The following is a 17051-nucleotide window of genomic DNA, read 5'->3' on the forward strand; positions in this document are numbered from 1 at the left end:
TGGTACAAAGGGGGTGTGTGGGTGGGTCTGGGCTTGGGCACCGAGAGATCCTTCCCTCTCCTGGGTTCCTGGGAGTGTAATTAGGCAGGTCTGATTTAAGATAGCAGGTTGATTTCTCTGACTTTGGAGGCTTGATGGCTCTCTCTGTTTCTGTGTTTATATAAATAACTCCCCCTCCTGCATTATCTGCAAATGCACCCTGGCCAGAGGTGCCGGTGCTGATGAGCTTCGTGGAGCCTCTTAGAGAGTCTTTCATGGCCAGGCAGCCTTTGATCAGCAGTGCTGGGGGATCCATCAGGCCTCCTCCACTCCTCCACAAGAGCTCTTTCCTGGCCCATCTCAAAGCTGCTGCGTGTCCGGAGCTCGTAATGTGTGTTTTCATCTCCTCGACACAAAACGGGCCATTAGTTTTGTCCTGCAGATGAGCAGCAGAGGCTCAGACACCAGGTCTGTGCTTGGGTTGTCTTCTGCTTTACCTGATCCTGATACATTTAAAACAGTTTGGTTTTCTGCGTGGACAAGATGCCTTTTGTGTAGTTTGGGTTTGTTTCTGTCTCATTTTGGCAAGGCTTTAGATGCAGACTCTGTGTTCTCTCCTTACAGGGCACCTCATACTCGGCTGTGCACAAACTGCCAGGCTTCAGCTGTTCCCTTGAAATGTCTGTGCTCAATTTTAGGTCTCAGTCTTGATTCAGAGGGTAATAGCTGACTCCTCAGCTGGTCTTCTCTGCCCCCATGGAGCTGATGTTTCACAGAGTGGTGAGAGATGAGGGGTTGGGTATGGAGGGCTCTCTGCTCCTTATCAGCCCTTAGGCTGGTATTTATACCTCATAATTCTGATCATCTGGACCTACACTCACCTTGATGCTGCTGCTCTTTGCCTCTGGGTTTGCTCGTGGTTTTTCCTTGTTACCTTCATTTCTCCCTGGTTTCTAACAGGGCTCTGGAATCAGCCTGTCCAGTGTCCACTGCTCTGGTTTGCCACCTCCTCCCTCCCTCTCCTCCCATGTGTGAGCTGTGCTGGGTGTCAGAAAGGGGAAGGGCACAACTGGGTTTGGAAATGCTCTTTGTGTCATCACTAAAGCTCTTTGCAGCAGCTGGAGGGGAACTGGTTGTAGAAATACCCCCTTGTTCCTCCTTCCCCACGTTCCTGGCTCTGAGCAGGGCTCTGGCAGTCCCTCGGAAGGCGGTGACATCACACTGTGATTGCCCAGAGTCCCTGTTCAATCAGGAGCTAATTGGTTTGGAAAGAAACTTGGCAAACCCAAGGAGGTAAAAAGTATTTTCTGAAACCACTGCCTTTGTTTTAACCTCTCTTACTCTGCTTCCTCAGGGGCCGGTTCTACCAACTGCTAGACAGGTTCTTGTTGCCAAAGGAAGCTGTGCATGTGTGGATCCTCTCTCAAAAAAACCCAAACCCACCCCCAAAAAACCCAAAACAACCCCCTCAAAACCCTCAGTCTTGTGGGAACGGGAGAAACGGCTCCTTTAACACTTTCTGACTTACAAGAAATTCTGTCATCCCTCTTAAAAACCTGAGAGGATTTTTATGTTCTGTCTTTTATCTCTCTGCCTATTGTTTGGTTCTTCTGCATATCCATGTTGGAAAGGCAGTTTTACTGCTATCCTTGTAGGAAAGAACAAAAGGCTCCTCTGGGATATTGGCATCCAGAGGCACTCTGATAAAAGAAGGATTGAAAACAGTTCAGAGTCCAGAAGCAGCTCTTAATGTACCTGTAGCTTCTGTCAGCTTGCTAAATGTGGTTTTTATAAAAATCATGGAATGGTTTGGGTTGGAAGGGACCTTAAAGCTCATCCAGCCCCACTCCTTTTCACCACGAGTTGGAAAGGAGAGTCTGGGCTGGTGGCAGAGCATTTCTGGTTGGGACAACTGCTCCTGTGTCCTTTGGAAGGTGAACGTTACAGGGTGAGCTGGGATGGACTTTCCAGTCGGGAAGTTGTCCCTTGGGCAGGTTCCTTTGGCATTCCCACATGGTTCCACAGGGTGGATCATCACCAGAACCTCTCCTGTAGAGCTGTGCAGTGTGGCCAAAGCACATCCTCAGGACTTGTGTGGGAGTGCCAGAAAAGGGGCAGGTTCTGGCTGTTCAGTGTTCCTGTTTGGAGGTTGTTCCGTGGGTTGAATTGTGCCTGTTGAGGTTCTTCCTTACCAGCAGTGCTCCAAATCCAGTCCAAATAAGGCTGGTTTCCCTGCAGCTGCTGTGAGAACTTCGAGATTTGAGGAATCTTGGAGGCTTTTGGTGGGCTCTGGGCATTGGCACTGAGAAGTGAGAACCTGATCCAGAGTTTCTTGCTGGAATCCTCTTTCCACCTTGGTTGCTCCGTCGAATTAAGCAGATAATTCTGTGCACACTCAGCTCCTCTTGGGCCTAATGCTGTGATTATTCTTTGGTGCCCTGAAGAATATTTAATTTATACAGATTTCCATGAGTAGTAAAAGCACTTTGTTAATGGATCTTTAATCCTGGGGGTAGTTTGTACTGTCTAGTCTAGTCTAGGCCCAAGCACATCACTGGTGGCTTTTGGTATCCAATGTTTATTTATTCTGTGGTGCTTTTGGTTGTCATGCAAGGTTGGGTTTTGATAAGAGCAGACCTTACAAAGACCTCTTTTGGATTTTACGCTAAGGAAAATTTTACTTGAATTGCTGGCAGTAAATGATGTTTAATTCCCTTTTTTACAGAGCGAGGATATGATCCCTACAACCCAGAGCTTCCCAGGGCCTCGCTGGAGACGGAGGATGGCAGCCTGGCTGACCTCACAGACGTGACACCCGGAATTCTGGAGCTGGAGCTGGTCAACAAGGCCATCGAGGCTGTGAAAAATGAGGTGGAGAGAGAGCAGAAGAAATACGAGGAGCTGCTGGAAACCACGAAGGAGTTTGGGGCCTCGGAGGGCTCCTCACTCCTCTCAAACTCGCCCGTGTCGGCTGCTGGCACTCAGAATGATTCCTTTGCCTCCTTGGAGTACAATCCAGGGAGCTACAACTTCAACAATAACTCAGACTACAACCCCACCCCTCTCAGTGCTGCTGGCCGGTCGAGTAAATACACTCTGGACTCGTCCCGCTCCAAAGGGAGCGCTCTGGAGTATATTCCCAAGGCTGTGGTGCAGAGTAAGAAATACAGCAGCACTGTCACTAACAACAAGTACGTGATTGATGACTCCAAGCCTTCCACAGACCTGGAATACGACCCCCTTTCCAATTACTCAGCCAGGCTTTTGAGCAAAGCCACGACCAAGGAGCCCAAGGGGTCCAAAAGGGAGAGGGTGGCTGATTACGAGGAATCCTACTCTCCCTCACCCAAGAAGCTCTGCGAAGACCCCGATGACTACGAGGTGTTTGCCAGGTTCTCCTCCTCCGAGGATGAGGCTGATGTGGAATATAAAACAGCTTCTGGTAGTTCACCATCCAAAGCTGGTTCTGAGAGTGAGTCAAACGAGCTCTCCAGCAAAGAGCCGAGCACCAAACTGGATAGCAAAGGCCAGGAGAGCAAAGGAGCGGCCCAGCGTGGCAGGGAGGACCCTCCCAGCTCCCAGAAGAACCTTGCCAAAAACTTACCAGACAAGAACACAAAAGCGGTGAAACTGTGCTCTGCTAAGAACAGCCAGGAGACTGAAAATAAAAACAAAGACTCAAAAGACAAAACAAAAAAGAAGAAATCAGACCTTAGTAAGACACCAGGCCTCGGTGAGGCCGGGAAGAAGGAGAAGAGTAAAAGTACAGAAAAAGGCAAAGCGCTCAAGAAAGAAGAAAAAGTGAAACCCAAGAATGAAGAGAAAAACTGCAAAGATAAAAGTGTCAAAGTGAAAACAGATGGGAGCTTAAAGAAACCTGAAAAGCAGAAGTCAGAAAGAGCGGATGGGCTCAAGAAGGAAAAGTCCAAGTCCAGCAGCAGCAGCTCAGGAAAAAGCAAGAGTGAGGGTGTGAGCAAGGGCTCGAGCACAGAGAAAGGGGGGAGCAGCAGGAAGGACTCCCAGAGCAAATCAGGGGACGTGAAAAACGGGAAGGAAACCTCGGGCCGGAAGAACAAGGAGAAAGGGACCAAGACTGTGGGAGCGGAGAGGAAGAAGGAAAAGGTCAGTCCTGCGGGCAAAGGGGAGGCGAAGAAGGGCCGGAAGCAGCGGAGTCTGAGCCACGTGGACCTGTTTGGGGATGAGAGCGGGGAGGACGAGGCCGAGGGCCGGCCTTTGGCGTCCTCCCTGCGCGCCCCGAGCTCGGACTCGGACGGGGGGGACTCCGGCTCGGCCTCGGAGAGCAGCAGGGAGAGGGCCCGGAGAGTGAAGCGCTCCAGGCTGTCCAGGTCCTCGTCATCTTCCTCCACGTCCGATGACATCGACTATTCCATCCTGGAGAAGGACGTGGACTTCGAGTCAGACCCCATGGAGGAGTGTCTCAGGATTTTCAACGAGTCCACGGATGTGAAGACTGAAGACAAGGGAAGGCTGGGGAAGCAGGTAACGCTGGGCTGGGGTGGTGGGTTCTCCTCCTCCAGAGGTGGAAGGGTTCTGGTTTGGTTTAGTGGTGCTGCTCATTTCAAGTAGCTGAAGAGACTCCATGGGTTGGAAGAATCTCATCCTTGTCATGGCTGAGTGCTTGGAAGAGTTTGCCCCTGAATTTACCTGCTGGGAAATGTAAGGATCCAGTTCCCTTTTGTGGGGAACATCCTTTAGCTGTCAGGGTTATCAGTTCCTTCTGTCTCCACCTGGCCTGAGGACAGTGGTGGCCCGGGTGGCTGGAGAAAGGGCTTCAGAGAGCAAGTTTTGGGCCTTTCAAAGCTGAATTTGCCAGTGTGGGCAATGCCTTCTTCTTGCAGAAGAGTTTGAGGAACACAGGGGTAACACCTGGACAGTATATTGGTGCAAGTAAGTCCATATACTTGTCACTGGACACTTTGGGGACTCCCCAGATTCCTATTTCCTATTTTTAATTCGTACTGCACATAGTTTAGGAGGGTCTCTGGGTACCTTGTGGGTGGTGCAAACAAGAAGTGGAGGGTAAAGTTTCTTCCAGTGGTACAAGAGGATTCAGAGTAAGGAGGTAAAAAGAGTATTTACATAAAAAGGCTTTGATTGAGGTGGTCCCTGGAGGATGAAAGACCCTCATTTTTGAATATCAAAACCAAAGGGAGCCCTCACAGTGAGAGAGACACTGAGAGGCTGGAGCGTGTGCAGGGAAGGGAATGGAGCTGGGAAGGGGCTGGAGCAGCAGGAGCAGCTGAGGGAGCTGGGGGGGCTCAGCCTGGAGCAAAGGAGGCTCAGGGGGGACCTTCTGGCTCTGCAACTCCCTGACAGGAGGGGGGAGCTGGGGGGGGTCGGGCTCTGCTGCCAGGGAACAAGGGACAGGAGGAGAGGGAACAGCCCCAAGCTGTGCCAGGGGAGGCTCAGGCTGGATACTGGGGAAAATTTCTTCACAGAAAGGGTTGTCAAGCATTGAAAGAGGCTGCCCAGGGCAGTGGTGGAGTGACCATCCCTGCAAGTGTTCAGACAACCTGTGGATGTGGCCCTTGGGGCCATGGGTCAGTGGTGACCACAGTGGTGGGGCTGGGCTGGTGGCTGGACTTGGTGATCTTAGAGATCTTTTCCAGCCTTAGTTCCATGATCCTAAGTGTAAATGGCTACAAAGCAGCCTCTGGCAGTGATTCCCCCCCCCAGCATCTGAAGCAGGAAATTCGGGGCACATAAAAATTGTCCCTCATCTTCTGACATCCAGTCTGACAGGGCAGGGGGCCGAGGCCTCGATCCTGGCGCAGCTCCCGGGCACTGACAGGGGTTGGGAGCTGCTGTCAGACCCAGCACGCTCAGGTTCTGTGGGTGATGGTTTGGGTGTCCAGGGACTTGGATTGGAAAGAGCTTTATGGAACTAAAAGGTGACAAACTTGGCAACATTGAGGAAACCCCCCCAGCTTGTGTCTGGTTTTATCCCTGTGGCTGCAGCACAGGAGTGCTGGGGCTGCTGGGTCAGCTGTGGTACCTGGGAGAGTCATGGATGGTTTGGGCTGGAAAGGACCTTAAAGCCCATCCAGTGCCACCCCCTGCCATGGGCAGGGACACCTTCCACTAGCCCAGGTGGCTCCAAGCCCTGTCCAACCTGGCCTTGGACACTTCCAGGGATGGGGCAGCCACAGCTGCTCTGGACAACCTGTGCCAGGGCCTCCCCACCCTCACAGCCAACAATTCCTTCCCAATATCCCATCTATCCCTGCCCTCTGGCAGTGGGAAGCCATTCCCCTTGTCCTGTCCCTCCATCCCTTGTCCCCAGTCCCTCTCCAGCTCTCCTGGAGCTCCTTTAGGCTCTGGAAGGGGCTTAATGTGACAAAATCAGCTGCCCCGTGTGTGCTGGGGCAGAGGGAGCACCAAGGGACAAACGTGCTTATCCAAGGAATTGCCAAGTGCCTTCAGCTGCAGCTGTCCTGCACCCAGGATAGTGGAGGCACTGGGACACCAGTGTGTCCCAGTTTAGGCCCCTTCACCCCCACTCCCTTAGGGGTGGTTGGTGTGAGGGAGGGGCAGGTGAGTGCAGCAGGATCCCGTGGGGAGAAGGCAGTTTCTCCTCCTGGGATTGACTGTTGAGTTCCAAACCCAGCCCAGAAATCAGTGCTGGTGTTCAGCTTTTGTGACTGGGAGGGTGCAGGGAACAAAACTCCCTCCGTCAGGACCATCTGTGTGTGGAGCACCCAGGGCACTGGATGTGCAGTGTGGGGAGGAGGGGTCAGGTTTTGGGAAGAGGAGTTGGGCTGTTAAAGCTCTCTGCTGAGCTCTCTGGTGCACTGATGTCCCCAGGGTTCCTCAGGGAACTCTGTGTCGCTGACAATTAAAGACCTTTTTTACACTCACACAGAACTCCTGGACAGAAGAAACTATAAACCAGTTCTGTATGATGGTTTTCTTCTCAACTGTTAAGCACTGCTTGTTTAAAATTCTGCTGTTTAGTATTCCCAGCTAGGAAAAAAACCTCTATTTTGGGCTTTTTTTTTTTCTCTTTTTTTCTCAGTTTAAGTGAAAGTAGTTGAAGGGCACAATATCTGTGTGGGAATTACTAATCCCTGAATTCAGAAAGTGCTGGACCAGGAGCTGCCACTCACTGCAAACAGTTAATTGTGGTCCAGGGTGGCAGAGCTCAGCTGGCAGCAGCCATGTGTGGCTCCCTTGCAGGTCCTGCTCCTCTCCATCCCTGCACTGGGATTGAATTTCTCGCTGCTCTGGGAAGGGAGGAACACACCCTGCCACGGAGGGACCCTCACCTGGGAGATGGGGGCCTGTGAGGGGGTCCCTGGCAGGTGGGATTGCTCATGGGGAGTTGTTTTTTGATGGTGGAATAATTTGGTGGGTGGAGCCTGTGTTGTTTGGTCTCAGTCGTGAGTCAGGAGAGGGTTGGGATGGATATCAGGAAAAGATTCTTCCCCCAGGAAGAACACTCTCAGTCACAGGGTGGGATTGCTGGGGTGTCCTGGGCAGGGCCAGGAGTTGGACTGGATGATCCTCGGGGGTCCCTTCCCACTGAGGATATTCCAGGATTCCATGATTCTGCAGGTACAGGGCAGTGTGGTGCTTTTCCACCAGGAAGAATGGCTTTGGGAGAGAGTTCATTAGGGATGTAAGTGAATTAACAGACTCTGGAGTTCCTGGAGAGCCGGGTAGTTCAGTGGGAAGTGCTCACCCTGAGTGTCCTTGTGCTGCTGGACACAAGCTCATCCCAAGTGCAGTCTGAGCTCATCCCAAATCCAACCTTGGGTTCTGTCTCTGAATTCCAGAGGTTCTCAGGCTCATCTCAGAGCTTTGCCAGGGGTTGTGTTGGAAAACTGCAAGTGAGATTACCTGGAGAGCAGCTGGAGTTTTGAAAATAAGCTTGTGAGGTGTGTTGTGTATAAATGAACAGCCAAGTCAAATTCAGAGCGGGTTTTGAAGCTGTTCCCCCTGTCCAGGAGCAGCTCTGAGGGGTGAGCTCGGAGCACCTGTGGCTGGAGAGGGGCTGCTCCTTCCTCCTGGGGCTCTGGGGGTGCAGGTGGGACCTTTGTCCCCTCCCTCTCTGCCGTTCCAGCTGTGGATAGACCTGCAGAGAACCCTTTCCCTGAAGGTGGAGTGGGGGCACCGTGCTCTGGTCTCCAGCAGGTTGTGAGGACCTGCCCGGGGCAGAAATGAGTCAGATCCCAGGTTCTTCAAAAAAACACACCCCAAACACCCCTGGATTTTATAGGAATGCCAGCAGAGGTGAGATGTGTGAGTGGCTGGCAGGAGAGGGGGGGTCAGGTCTCCTGTGGCAGGTAAGGGCTGTCCAGAGCTGTGTCAGTCCTGCCCTGGGCACAGCTCGTGGAGTGGGGACTGTCCTGCTGCTGTTCCTTGGCTTTCTTGGGGGCTCCTGGGGTCAAACCAAGGTTTCTTGCAGAGGTTCAGCAGCTGAGCACATGTTCTCACCTTCCACCTGCCAGGTTAACCCCAAAGGAGACTTCTCACATCTCCCTGGTGAGAGGGATCTTCAGGTCTGCTCGGGTTTGGGAGCTTGTTCTTTTCTTTTCCAGCCATCCAAAGAGGAAGCCAATGAAGAAAAGGCAGAAGATAATTTAACTACCTTGTTTCCTGGCCAGAAAAGAAGGATCTCTCATCTTGTCAAACAAGGAAATGTAAGTGCACATTTAGAAGCAGAAGTTTAGATTCTTTCAAGTGAGGATTTTCTGTCCTGACCCTGCAAAAAGGTTCAGTCCCAGGGCCAGGCAGGGGCATCTGAGTTGTTTGTGCTGGAATCAGTCTGTGTTAGTTTTATTTCCTCTCCTTCTAATCCCTAAATAAACCCCATGTTTAGGCATCTGTTAAAAATGGCAGCAAAACTCTAATAAAATTTGTAAGCTGTGGAAGAGTGAATGGATTCTGCAGTTTGTAACCCTTTGGGATAGGTTGAGATGTTCATTCAGTGACTTAGATAAAAATTAGCTGGACACAGGGTCACTCTGTGCCTGATGCTGCTTTTCTGTGTCTTGTGGAGCTAAAAGCTGCAGGAATTTTGTCAGATGTTTAAAACCATTGCCTTACATCTGTTCTGAATCAGCCAGGAGTATCAGCAGTATCTGTTTGGATCCTCTTCTTTCCCAGCTGTAAAAATACAGAGGAGAAGAATTAAAACAAAAAAAAAAAAAAAAAAAAAAAAAAAAAAAAAAAAAAAAAAAAAAAAAGAAAAAGGCAAGGAAGACATTCTGATTTTTTCATTCCTTTCTCCCTGGGATTTTAATTCATGTTTTCTCTGCGGGTTTAATGTTTTTCCCTCCAGGTGCTGAGCACAGATTAGTTTTATGTTCCAGCAGGATAAGAGTGGAGACTTACACACTGATTTGAGCTGGGTAGTCCAAATTAATTGTTCTTCCTTTCCTCTCTGCCTAGGAAAGAGGGGGTTTTTTTTGCTTTTAATAATTTGAAGCCCTGAGGTCAATACAATGTGTTTTATTTAACTACATATCTTCAGCCAGTTCGTGTGGTTTGATAAGGGCCCTTTCTTCCCAAGTGAAGAGATAAGAGACTGAAGCAAATGGCTTGGAAATTCATTAACTCAAACATTTATCGTAAAGAGGCGCCTTTTAGGCATGTACAAACCTTTAAATATATTTTCTTAATGTGACAGCTGATCCCAAAATGCTTTCCAAAGGTGGGAGCCCCAGCACAGGCTCTGCTTGGGCAAACAGAGCCAATCTGGTGAGCTCCGGGGGCAGCTCTGGCACCCGCCTTCCCCGGAGTGTCTCAGCTCCAGCAGGTGCTTCAGACCTGAACTGCTGCTTTTCCACACAGAACCGAGCCCTGTGCTTTGCCATGTCCCTCCAAGTGCAATGTTTGCTCAGTGCTTTGTAGCTCAGGCCCTGAGCAGCAGAAGGGGAGGGAGCCGAGCTGGGCTGGGGGAAATGACGGCCCAGAGGAATTGGAGGTGAGGCACGAAATGAGTGGCCTGTCCTGCTCACAAGTCTGTCATTATAATTAATGTCTGACTGCCCTCAGTTTGGTATCCAGAAGCTGGTGGCAGCATCAGAGACCAGGAATGCAGGAGGTGCCAGCCTGCCCCCAATTTGCTGTGTTACATTGACCCTTCTCTTGAAGGGATTCCAGGAGGCAAGGCCTGTTCCTCACGTTTCAAAGGTTATTAAGTAGTGTGGAGAAGTTTGTACTACTTCTGCTGCTAGAAAACTTCTCTCTTTGCTGACATCATTTCTGGCACTTTTCCTGCAGCCTAAATTTGGGCATCAAAGGAAGAGCACGTGGAACCTGTTGGTGCTGAGGTGCCTCCAGAAGTGGGCAGGGACGGAGCCTGTTGGAAATGCTGAGCTCAGCTCGTGTAGTGCTCTAATCCCAGAAATACATATTTGTGAGGCTTTTAGGTAGCTCCAGACTGGAGACCTGGAGGGAGGGTGCAGAGAGGTGGATGTGCAGGGAGAGAGCTGTGAAGCTCAGCATCATGTACAGAGGGGAGTGGAGGCCAATCGTCACTTTTTCATTGCAGTACAAACCAAAGTAGGCAGCACAGGGCTACATTTGCTACATTTATGTTCCAGTGCAAGCCTGAGAGTGTTGGCAGGGCCCAGAAGTGGGTTAGGCACAGTGATGGGGAACATCACAGCATTAAAAGCAGTTCAAACACCACCTGCCAAGCGAGGAACCTGCCGGGAGGCCTCCCCGGGGGGTGAATCATCAATGCCACGGTTGTGGATGGGTGACTCTGACTGTTTTGCTCTGGAGGACAGTTGGCATCTTCTCCTCCCAGAGCCCTGTGGGTGCCAGGAGAGGGGGTGAGGAGCAGAGGCCGTGTGGGGCGGGGATGGGGCCGGCGGGGGGAGGCTCTGACGGCGCTTTGTGTGTGCAGGCAGAGGCCCCGAGCAGGCCCGTGGTGCGGCCCTACCGTCCCCCCACGGCCCAGGAGGTGTGCTACCAGAGGATCCAGCTGGCCCAGCAGCAGGCAGCACAGCTGGTTCAGAAGGCCTCTCTCTCTTTGCCAGGAGAAAAGAGGAGGATTGCCCACGTGCCAAATGCCGCCCTCGCCGCAGCAGCCAAGCAAAGTAAGTGGTGGTTGGGATCGCTGTCTGTCCTCCCCCTGGTAAAACACACTGCCTTGGCTTTAAATGTCTCCAGGGCAGATGTGAAGCTATCAGGAGATGTGTTGAGACTTGAATCTTTACTGACAGTGACCAGTGGGAGGCCTTTCTCTGAGGAATTCCATCCTGTTCCGAAAAGCAGCGGGCTGGATGTCCAGCCCCATCTCTCACCCTGCCTCCCTCACCTCAGCCTTTCCTTTTTCTGTTTCTTCCTTGGGTTGGGTTTGCTCCTCGTTCCCCCTTCCATCTAAGCCTTCAGAGGTGGCACAGAGCAGATGGGAAGTGCTAATTAATGCTTGGTGCTGTCCCTTTGTAGTCAGAGCTGACGTGACTCAGGCAGTGCCTTGCAGGGACAGAGTCACCTCTTTAAACTCTGCTGACTCAGTTACCCCAGAACAAACAAAAATGAGGCACCTTTCCTGGCAGGAGGTTCCTTCATCCCTGCCTGGGAGGTGGTAAAATTACCCAATTTGTATCCCTTTGGAGGCTTGGATTTGATAAAAACCCCAGCTGGCAGCGTTGGCCTGTGATAGTGGGTTCCCTCTGGCAGCCCGGAGCCCGTGGCAGGATTTGTACCTGGCTGTTTTCTGTCCCCTGCAGGCCTTGGGAGCAGCAAGACAGCTGTTGCTGGCAGGAGTGTCACACCTTCCAATGACTCTGAAGCCCCCACCCTCCCTCTCAAGGCTTGCACCTTAGCTGGGATGGCTTCCAAGACCACCAGCACCATCGTGCCCAAAAGGGTAGCCCACGTTCCCTCCTTGCAGGTAAGGGAGATTTGGATTCTTCTCCTCTCATTCCTCGTTGAGGGGGGTGTGTTTGATCAGACTGTTCCAAACTTAGCACTCCCTGGAAGTGGGGTTTTGATTGGGTTGGTTAAATGGGTTTGTTTCTTCCTGTGGTTTTCCTCGATGGCATCGTACAAAAAATGAAACACCCTTGGGGGCAGGAGCTTAAAAAGACAGAGGTGCTTAAGTGCTGCTCTGATCTCTTTGGGTATCGATCCCTCCTGCTCAGTCTGAGCCTTCTCTTGTGCTCACTGCCCAGGGCTGCAGCTGTTTGGGGCAGGGACTCAGAGCCTCTGGAGTTCAAAGGACACGGATGGATTCGTGGCCTTCCCGGGCTCTGTGGGCCAGGCTGAGGCAAGTGGTTGGGAATAATGTCCCACTGTGACCTAGGCAGTAAAATGTGACCACTGAACTTCGTGCTGCTGTAAATATTTAGGGGGGGAAAATTGTTTGTTTGTTTTTCATTGGGATGCCTGCCCAGCCTTTGGGTACTTTTGCTCTGAGTTCCTCAGCAAAGAAGTCACTTAACAGAGTGACAGGAGAAGGGGGAATGGCCTTAAGATGAAGGAGGAAAAGGAAGGCAGGGTTAGATGGGATATTAGGAAGGAATTCTTGGCTGTGAGGGTGGGGAGGCCCTGGCACAGGTTGCCCAGAGAAGCTGTGGCTGCCCCTGGATCCCTGGAAGTGTCCAAGGCCAGGTTGGATCAAAGGAGCAACCTGGGATGGTGGAACATGTCCCTGCCTGTGGCAGGAGGTTTAAGGTCCCTTCCCACCCAAACCATTCCATGATTCTACAAGTCCCTCCTTTCCCCACGGAAGCCTGTTACACACTGAGACAATTCAGAGTAGAATTCCTGATGGCAGGAACCTGGTTGGTGCCAGGATATTCTTACTGGTGATATCTGGTGTCAAGATATGTGATAACATGCTCTGATTATTTCTATGAGAGTGAAAAGCCATTTTCTTCTTTCCCCACTCAAACAGCAGCCACAGTAACACAGAACTCTCAGCTGATTAAAAATAGAAGAAACAACTGAAAGGATAAAATATTTACCAGTGTTACAGAGGTGCTTAAGGGTATCATATTAGAGATTGAGAAAATATGTATTTAATGGAAAGGACCAAATCCCCTTGAACAGGGCATCAAAGTGGAAATGTCCTGGGGGAAATGAGCACTTTTCCCATTGAGGTGGGACCAGTTGCTCCCCTTGGAACATGCTCATGTCTTCCAGGGAGCTGTTTTTACTCCAGATTGCAGCAGATGGTTTGGTTTGTGGATGTCTCTCGGGGGGGGGATGGAGAACAGTTGGGTGTTTTAGAGGTGAATGTACAACCTCCTCTCTGAAAAAGAGGCAAATGGTGTGATTTGGGGAACAAACTGGTGTCAAGTGGAAAGCTGCAGTGGGAGGTCATAACTTGGTCTGACATGCAGGTGTCTGTGCCTGAGGAACTTGTCATTCTGTTGAAGGGGGAAATCCTTTCAGGAACGTGGTGACTGGCATTAAACAAGGAAGGAAAACCCCAGGGCAGTAAAGTTCCAGGAATGCCCCGGGAGGTGGGAGGGTTTTGCTGGCTGCCAGCCTGGCAGGAGGGGCCTCCTGGACCAAACCCCACGTCTGTCACAACCCCCCTAGCTGGTGTCACGTGTCACAGCTGCAGTTCAGGATGGGACCATCCTCCTGCTGACCCTCCTGGTGGGAATGTCAGCATTTTCCCGCTCTGGAATGCTGTGTGTGCACGCAGGGCTGGGACTGAGGCCCCTGCAGTCCTTGGCCCCCCGGGTGAGCTGCAGAACAAACCACGCTTGGTTTTGGTGGCTCAAATGCTGCAGGGGGCACAGGATCTCCAAGGGGTATTTTTAGCACCAAAAATGATGCAAGTTATGCTCAGCTTTTGGGCAGGTTTTCAGAAAGGAAGTCACAGCAGTATTAATAACAGCAGGAAATGGGAGAGACTCGGAGCAACTTCCTAAAGCCTGACCAGCCTCTCTCTCTCTCTCTCTCTCTGTCTCATCTCCAGAGCCCCACCTTACAGAGGCCTGTTATTCCCACAGAATTTGGTGCTAAAGTCCCAACCAACATTCGGCAAAGATATCTCAATCTCTTCATCGATGAGTGCCTGAAGTTCTGCTCCTCCTCCCAGGAAGCCTTTGACAAGGTCTGTACAGCCCCTTGCTTCTCAGGGAATAAAGGCCAAGACCTTCTAAAACTGTAGCAGATCCAGAAAACTGGCTTGGATTTGTGCCTGCAAAGACTTGAGAGTGGGAACTGGATGATCTCTAACATCCAACCCAAAGCGTTCCGTGGTTCTGGGAAAACTCTTCTATGCACACACAGTTCTCTAGAGGAAACTGGCCTTGAATAATTCCAGACTGGGCAACAGAAAGTGGAATTCCAGTGGGGGTTCCAATGGGAAGTCCCATCTTTCCCTTCATCTGACGTGTTTTAATAAGCCCAGAAGAGGAATGCAAGGGGAATGTGCATTATGGTCCAGCTGGACAGAAAGAGCTGTTGCTCTGGTACAGCAGGAAACACCTCCTGGAATCTGAGTGCTGAGCACGGGGAAGTGTCTGGGATACATGGAATTGGTTGGGAGTTGTTCCTTGCTCCCTGTGAAGGCTTTTCAGGAGATTTTTACGGAGCCTTCAGGCAGCAGGAACAGTATAGTGGGAGTTCCAAAAGCAGAGTTGAGGCAGTCATACATTTTATTGGAAAACTTTGGCCATTAGTGTGAGTTGGGAAAACACAGGCCATTGTGTGGGGTGTTCTGTAAGCAGAGCAGGTGGGATTTCACCCTCACAGCTCCCTGGGGAAAACGTTCCTGTTGCATCCGAGGAGCCACCATTTGCCAAACTTATTTTTCTTAACAGTTAAGATTTTGTGCTGCACCACAGTGGGGAACACAGCCTTTCCCAGGCAGTTCCAGAACTGCTTTGTTAATCCCTCAGGGCGAGCTTCCCATGGAAATGCTTTTTTCAGCACTTTGCTTAAAACCCATTATTTTTTTTCTCTGACTCACCTGAGCAGGCCCCAAACCCAGTGCATATTTGTGCCATGTATTCATGACTCAATTCCTTGCCAGGCAGTTTGTTTTTTTTTTTTGCTGTCGTACTTGGAGCCTGTATTTTAAGAGCCAAACATTTCTTTTCCCCGAAAGCAAGAGCAGCTGTGGCTGCCCCTTCCCTGGAAGTGCCCAGGGCCGGGTTGGACAGGGCTTGGAGCGGCCTGGGATAGTGGGAGGTGTCCCTGCCCACGGCAGGAGGGTGGAAAACAATCTTTAAGGTCCCTTCCAACCCCAACCATTGTGGGATCCTGGGAAGAGGGAGGAGAGTGTGTGGTGATGGGCTGTGCTGTTCCCAGGCTCTGTCAGAGGAGAAGGTGGCCTATGAACGCAGCACCAGTCGCAACATCTACCTGAACGTGGCCGTGAACACCCTGAAGAAGCTCAGGAGCCTCGTGCCCAACTCCCCATCCAGCACCAACAGTAGGTACCACACTTGTGCTTTAATAACTGGGGCCCTGCTTGGGTCAGAAACCACGGAGACAAACGTGTGGCAAAGGCAGCCCCCATTTCTCAGTTGTGCTGAAAGGCAAACAGCTCCAGCTCAGCTTTTTATAGCCTGGCAAGCTCTAATGGGCCTTCAAGAGGCGAGTCCTGCAACGCTTTGTTGGCTCTCTGAACCTAAATGGAGATAATGCCACACGGATCCCTTTTTTTTTTTTAGCACAAGTTCTTTAAAATGAAAAGCCCTGCTAATGGAGTAACTTTCACATGATGCCTTCAAAGTGATAGACTCGTCCATCACCCCAGAAATCTGTTACACACATTAAGCTTCAAGAGAGAAACGAAGAGGGTTAAGACATTTCATTATTGGCTCTCGAGAGGGTACATTAAACAATCAATTTGTGCTGTTCTTGTGAATTTTTTCTTCCCCCAGTCTCTTCCCTTTTCTCCCCTCTGTCTTCATTACGTTCCTGGCCATTAGTCAGAGCGGCTGAACTTGGGAGGCTGGCCTTTGTGAGAGGGCTGCCAGCTAATGATTAGTAAAAAGCCCCTCTCTGCCATTGTCTGATGTGCTGAGCATATCCCAGAGCTCTGAAGCTCCTTTCTGAAAGAGGTTGAAACACTCAGCGTGGGAGGCTGCTCTGCAGGGCCCCAGCAACAAAGCTGCTCCTGTGGGTGGGTGATGCCACCACGCAGCACATGGTGGGGTCAAGTTGCTTCTGTGCTTGGTCCTGTCTTGCTTTTGGTCAGTGCAGGGTGAGCAGGTAGAGCTACGAGGTTCTGGAAAAACTGTAAAAGTGTCCTTGCTGCCCTTAAAATGAGTTGCTGTGGCCTGACAGTGAGAACTGAAAACTCACCGTAACGCTGGGATGAAAATGCTGGGCCAGCACCTTACACACAGAATCCACTTCTGGAGCAAAGCAAGAATCCAAGAGGATAAACACAGAGTTCCTCTTGCCCATGTGTAGTGCCCCAAACTAGGACTGAAGTCACTTGCTGGTACCTGATCTCTGTCCTCTTTTGCTGCTTCCTTCTTTCTGCAGAGACGAGTAACAAGAAGGTGGTGTCCCACGAGGCTGTGCTGGGGGGGAAGCTCGCTGCCAAGACAAGCTTCACCCTGAACCGCTCAGGGAGCCTGAGAGCTGAGGATTTGACAGGTAAGACCCTGCTCCTGTGGGGCTGTAACGTGTAGGGTGGAGCTGGAGGTGTTACTGTGACTGGGGGAGCAGGATCAGGCTGGTTTGTTCACCCCACGCAGCTCACCCCAGTCCTGGGGGCTGTTCGAGGGCCACAGTGTCAGAAAGATCTGAAGCTGTTGGAGTGTCCAAAGGAGGGACATGGAGCTGGGGAAGGGTCTGGAGGGGAAGGGTCTGAGGAGCAGCTGAGGGCACTTGGCTGGTTCAGCTGGAGCAGAGGAGACTGAGGGGAGACTCCTCGGGGGCTGCAGCTCCTGCCGAGGGGAGGCGGAGGGGCAGGGACTGAGCTCTGCTCTGGGACCAGGGACAGGACCCAGGGAAGGGCTGGAGCTGTGCCAGGGGGGTTGGGATGGATCTCAGGGAAAGGTTCTTCCCCCACAGGGTGCTGGGGCACTGCCCAGGCTCCCCAGGGCAGTGGGCACGGCCCCAAGGCTGCCAGAGCTCCAGGAGGGTTTGGACAACGCTCTGAGGGACAGGGG

At 51.4% G+C, this 17051-nt stretch overlaps 1 protein-coding gene across 2 annotated transcripts in view; it reads left to right on the plus strand.

The window, feature by feature from the left end:
• REXO1 (RNA exonuclease 1 homolog) overlaps window positions 1–17051 on the plus strand; it is a 44770-nt gene that overhangs the window by 11879 nt on the left and 15840 nt on the right. For both annotated transcript variants that reach the window (XM_027711563.2, XM_027711564.2), the window contains exons 2-8: window positions 2705–4479; window positions 8541–8642; window positions 10859–11051; window positions 11688–11851; window positions 13892–14029; window positions 15232–15355; window positions 16420–16533. In XM_027711563.2, coding sequence (XP_027567364.2) covers window positions 2705–4479; window positions 8541–8642; window positions 10859–11051; window positions 11688–11851; window positions 13892–14029; window positions 15232–15355; window positions 16420–16533 — 2610 coding nt within the window. The remainder of the gene's footprint in view (window positions 1–2704; window positions 4480–8540; window positions 8643–10858; window positions 11052–11687; window positions 11852–13891; window positions 14030–15231; window positions 15356–16419; window positions 16534–17051) is intronic.

The sequence above is a fragment of the Pipra filicauda genome, unplaced genomic scaffold (genome assembly GCF_003945595.2).
Source record: "Pipra filicauda isolate LSUMZ 115617 unplaced genomic scaffold, ASM394559v2 scaffold423_size595307_pilon, whole genome shotgun sequence".
NCBI classification, from domain to species: Eukaryota; Metazoa; Chordata; class Aves; order Passeriformes; family Pipridae; genus Pipra; species Pipra filicauda.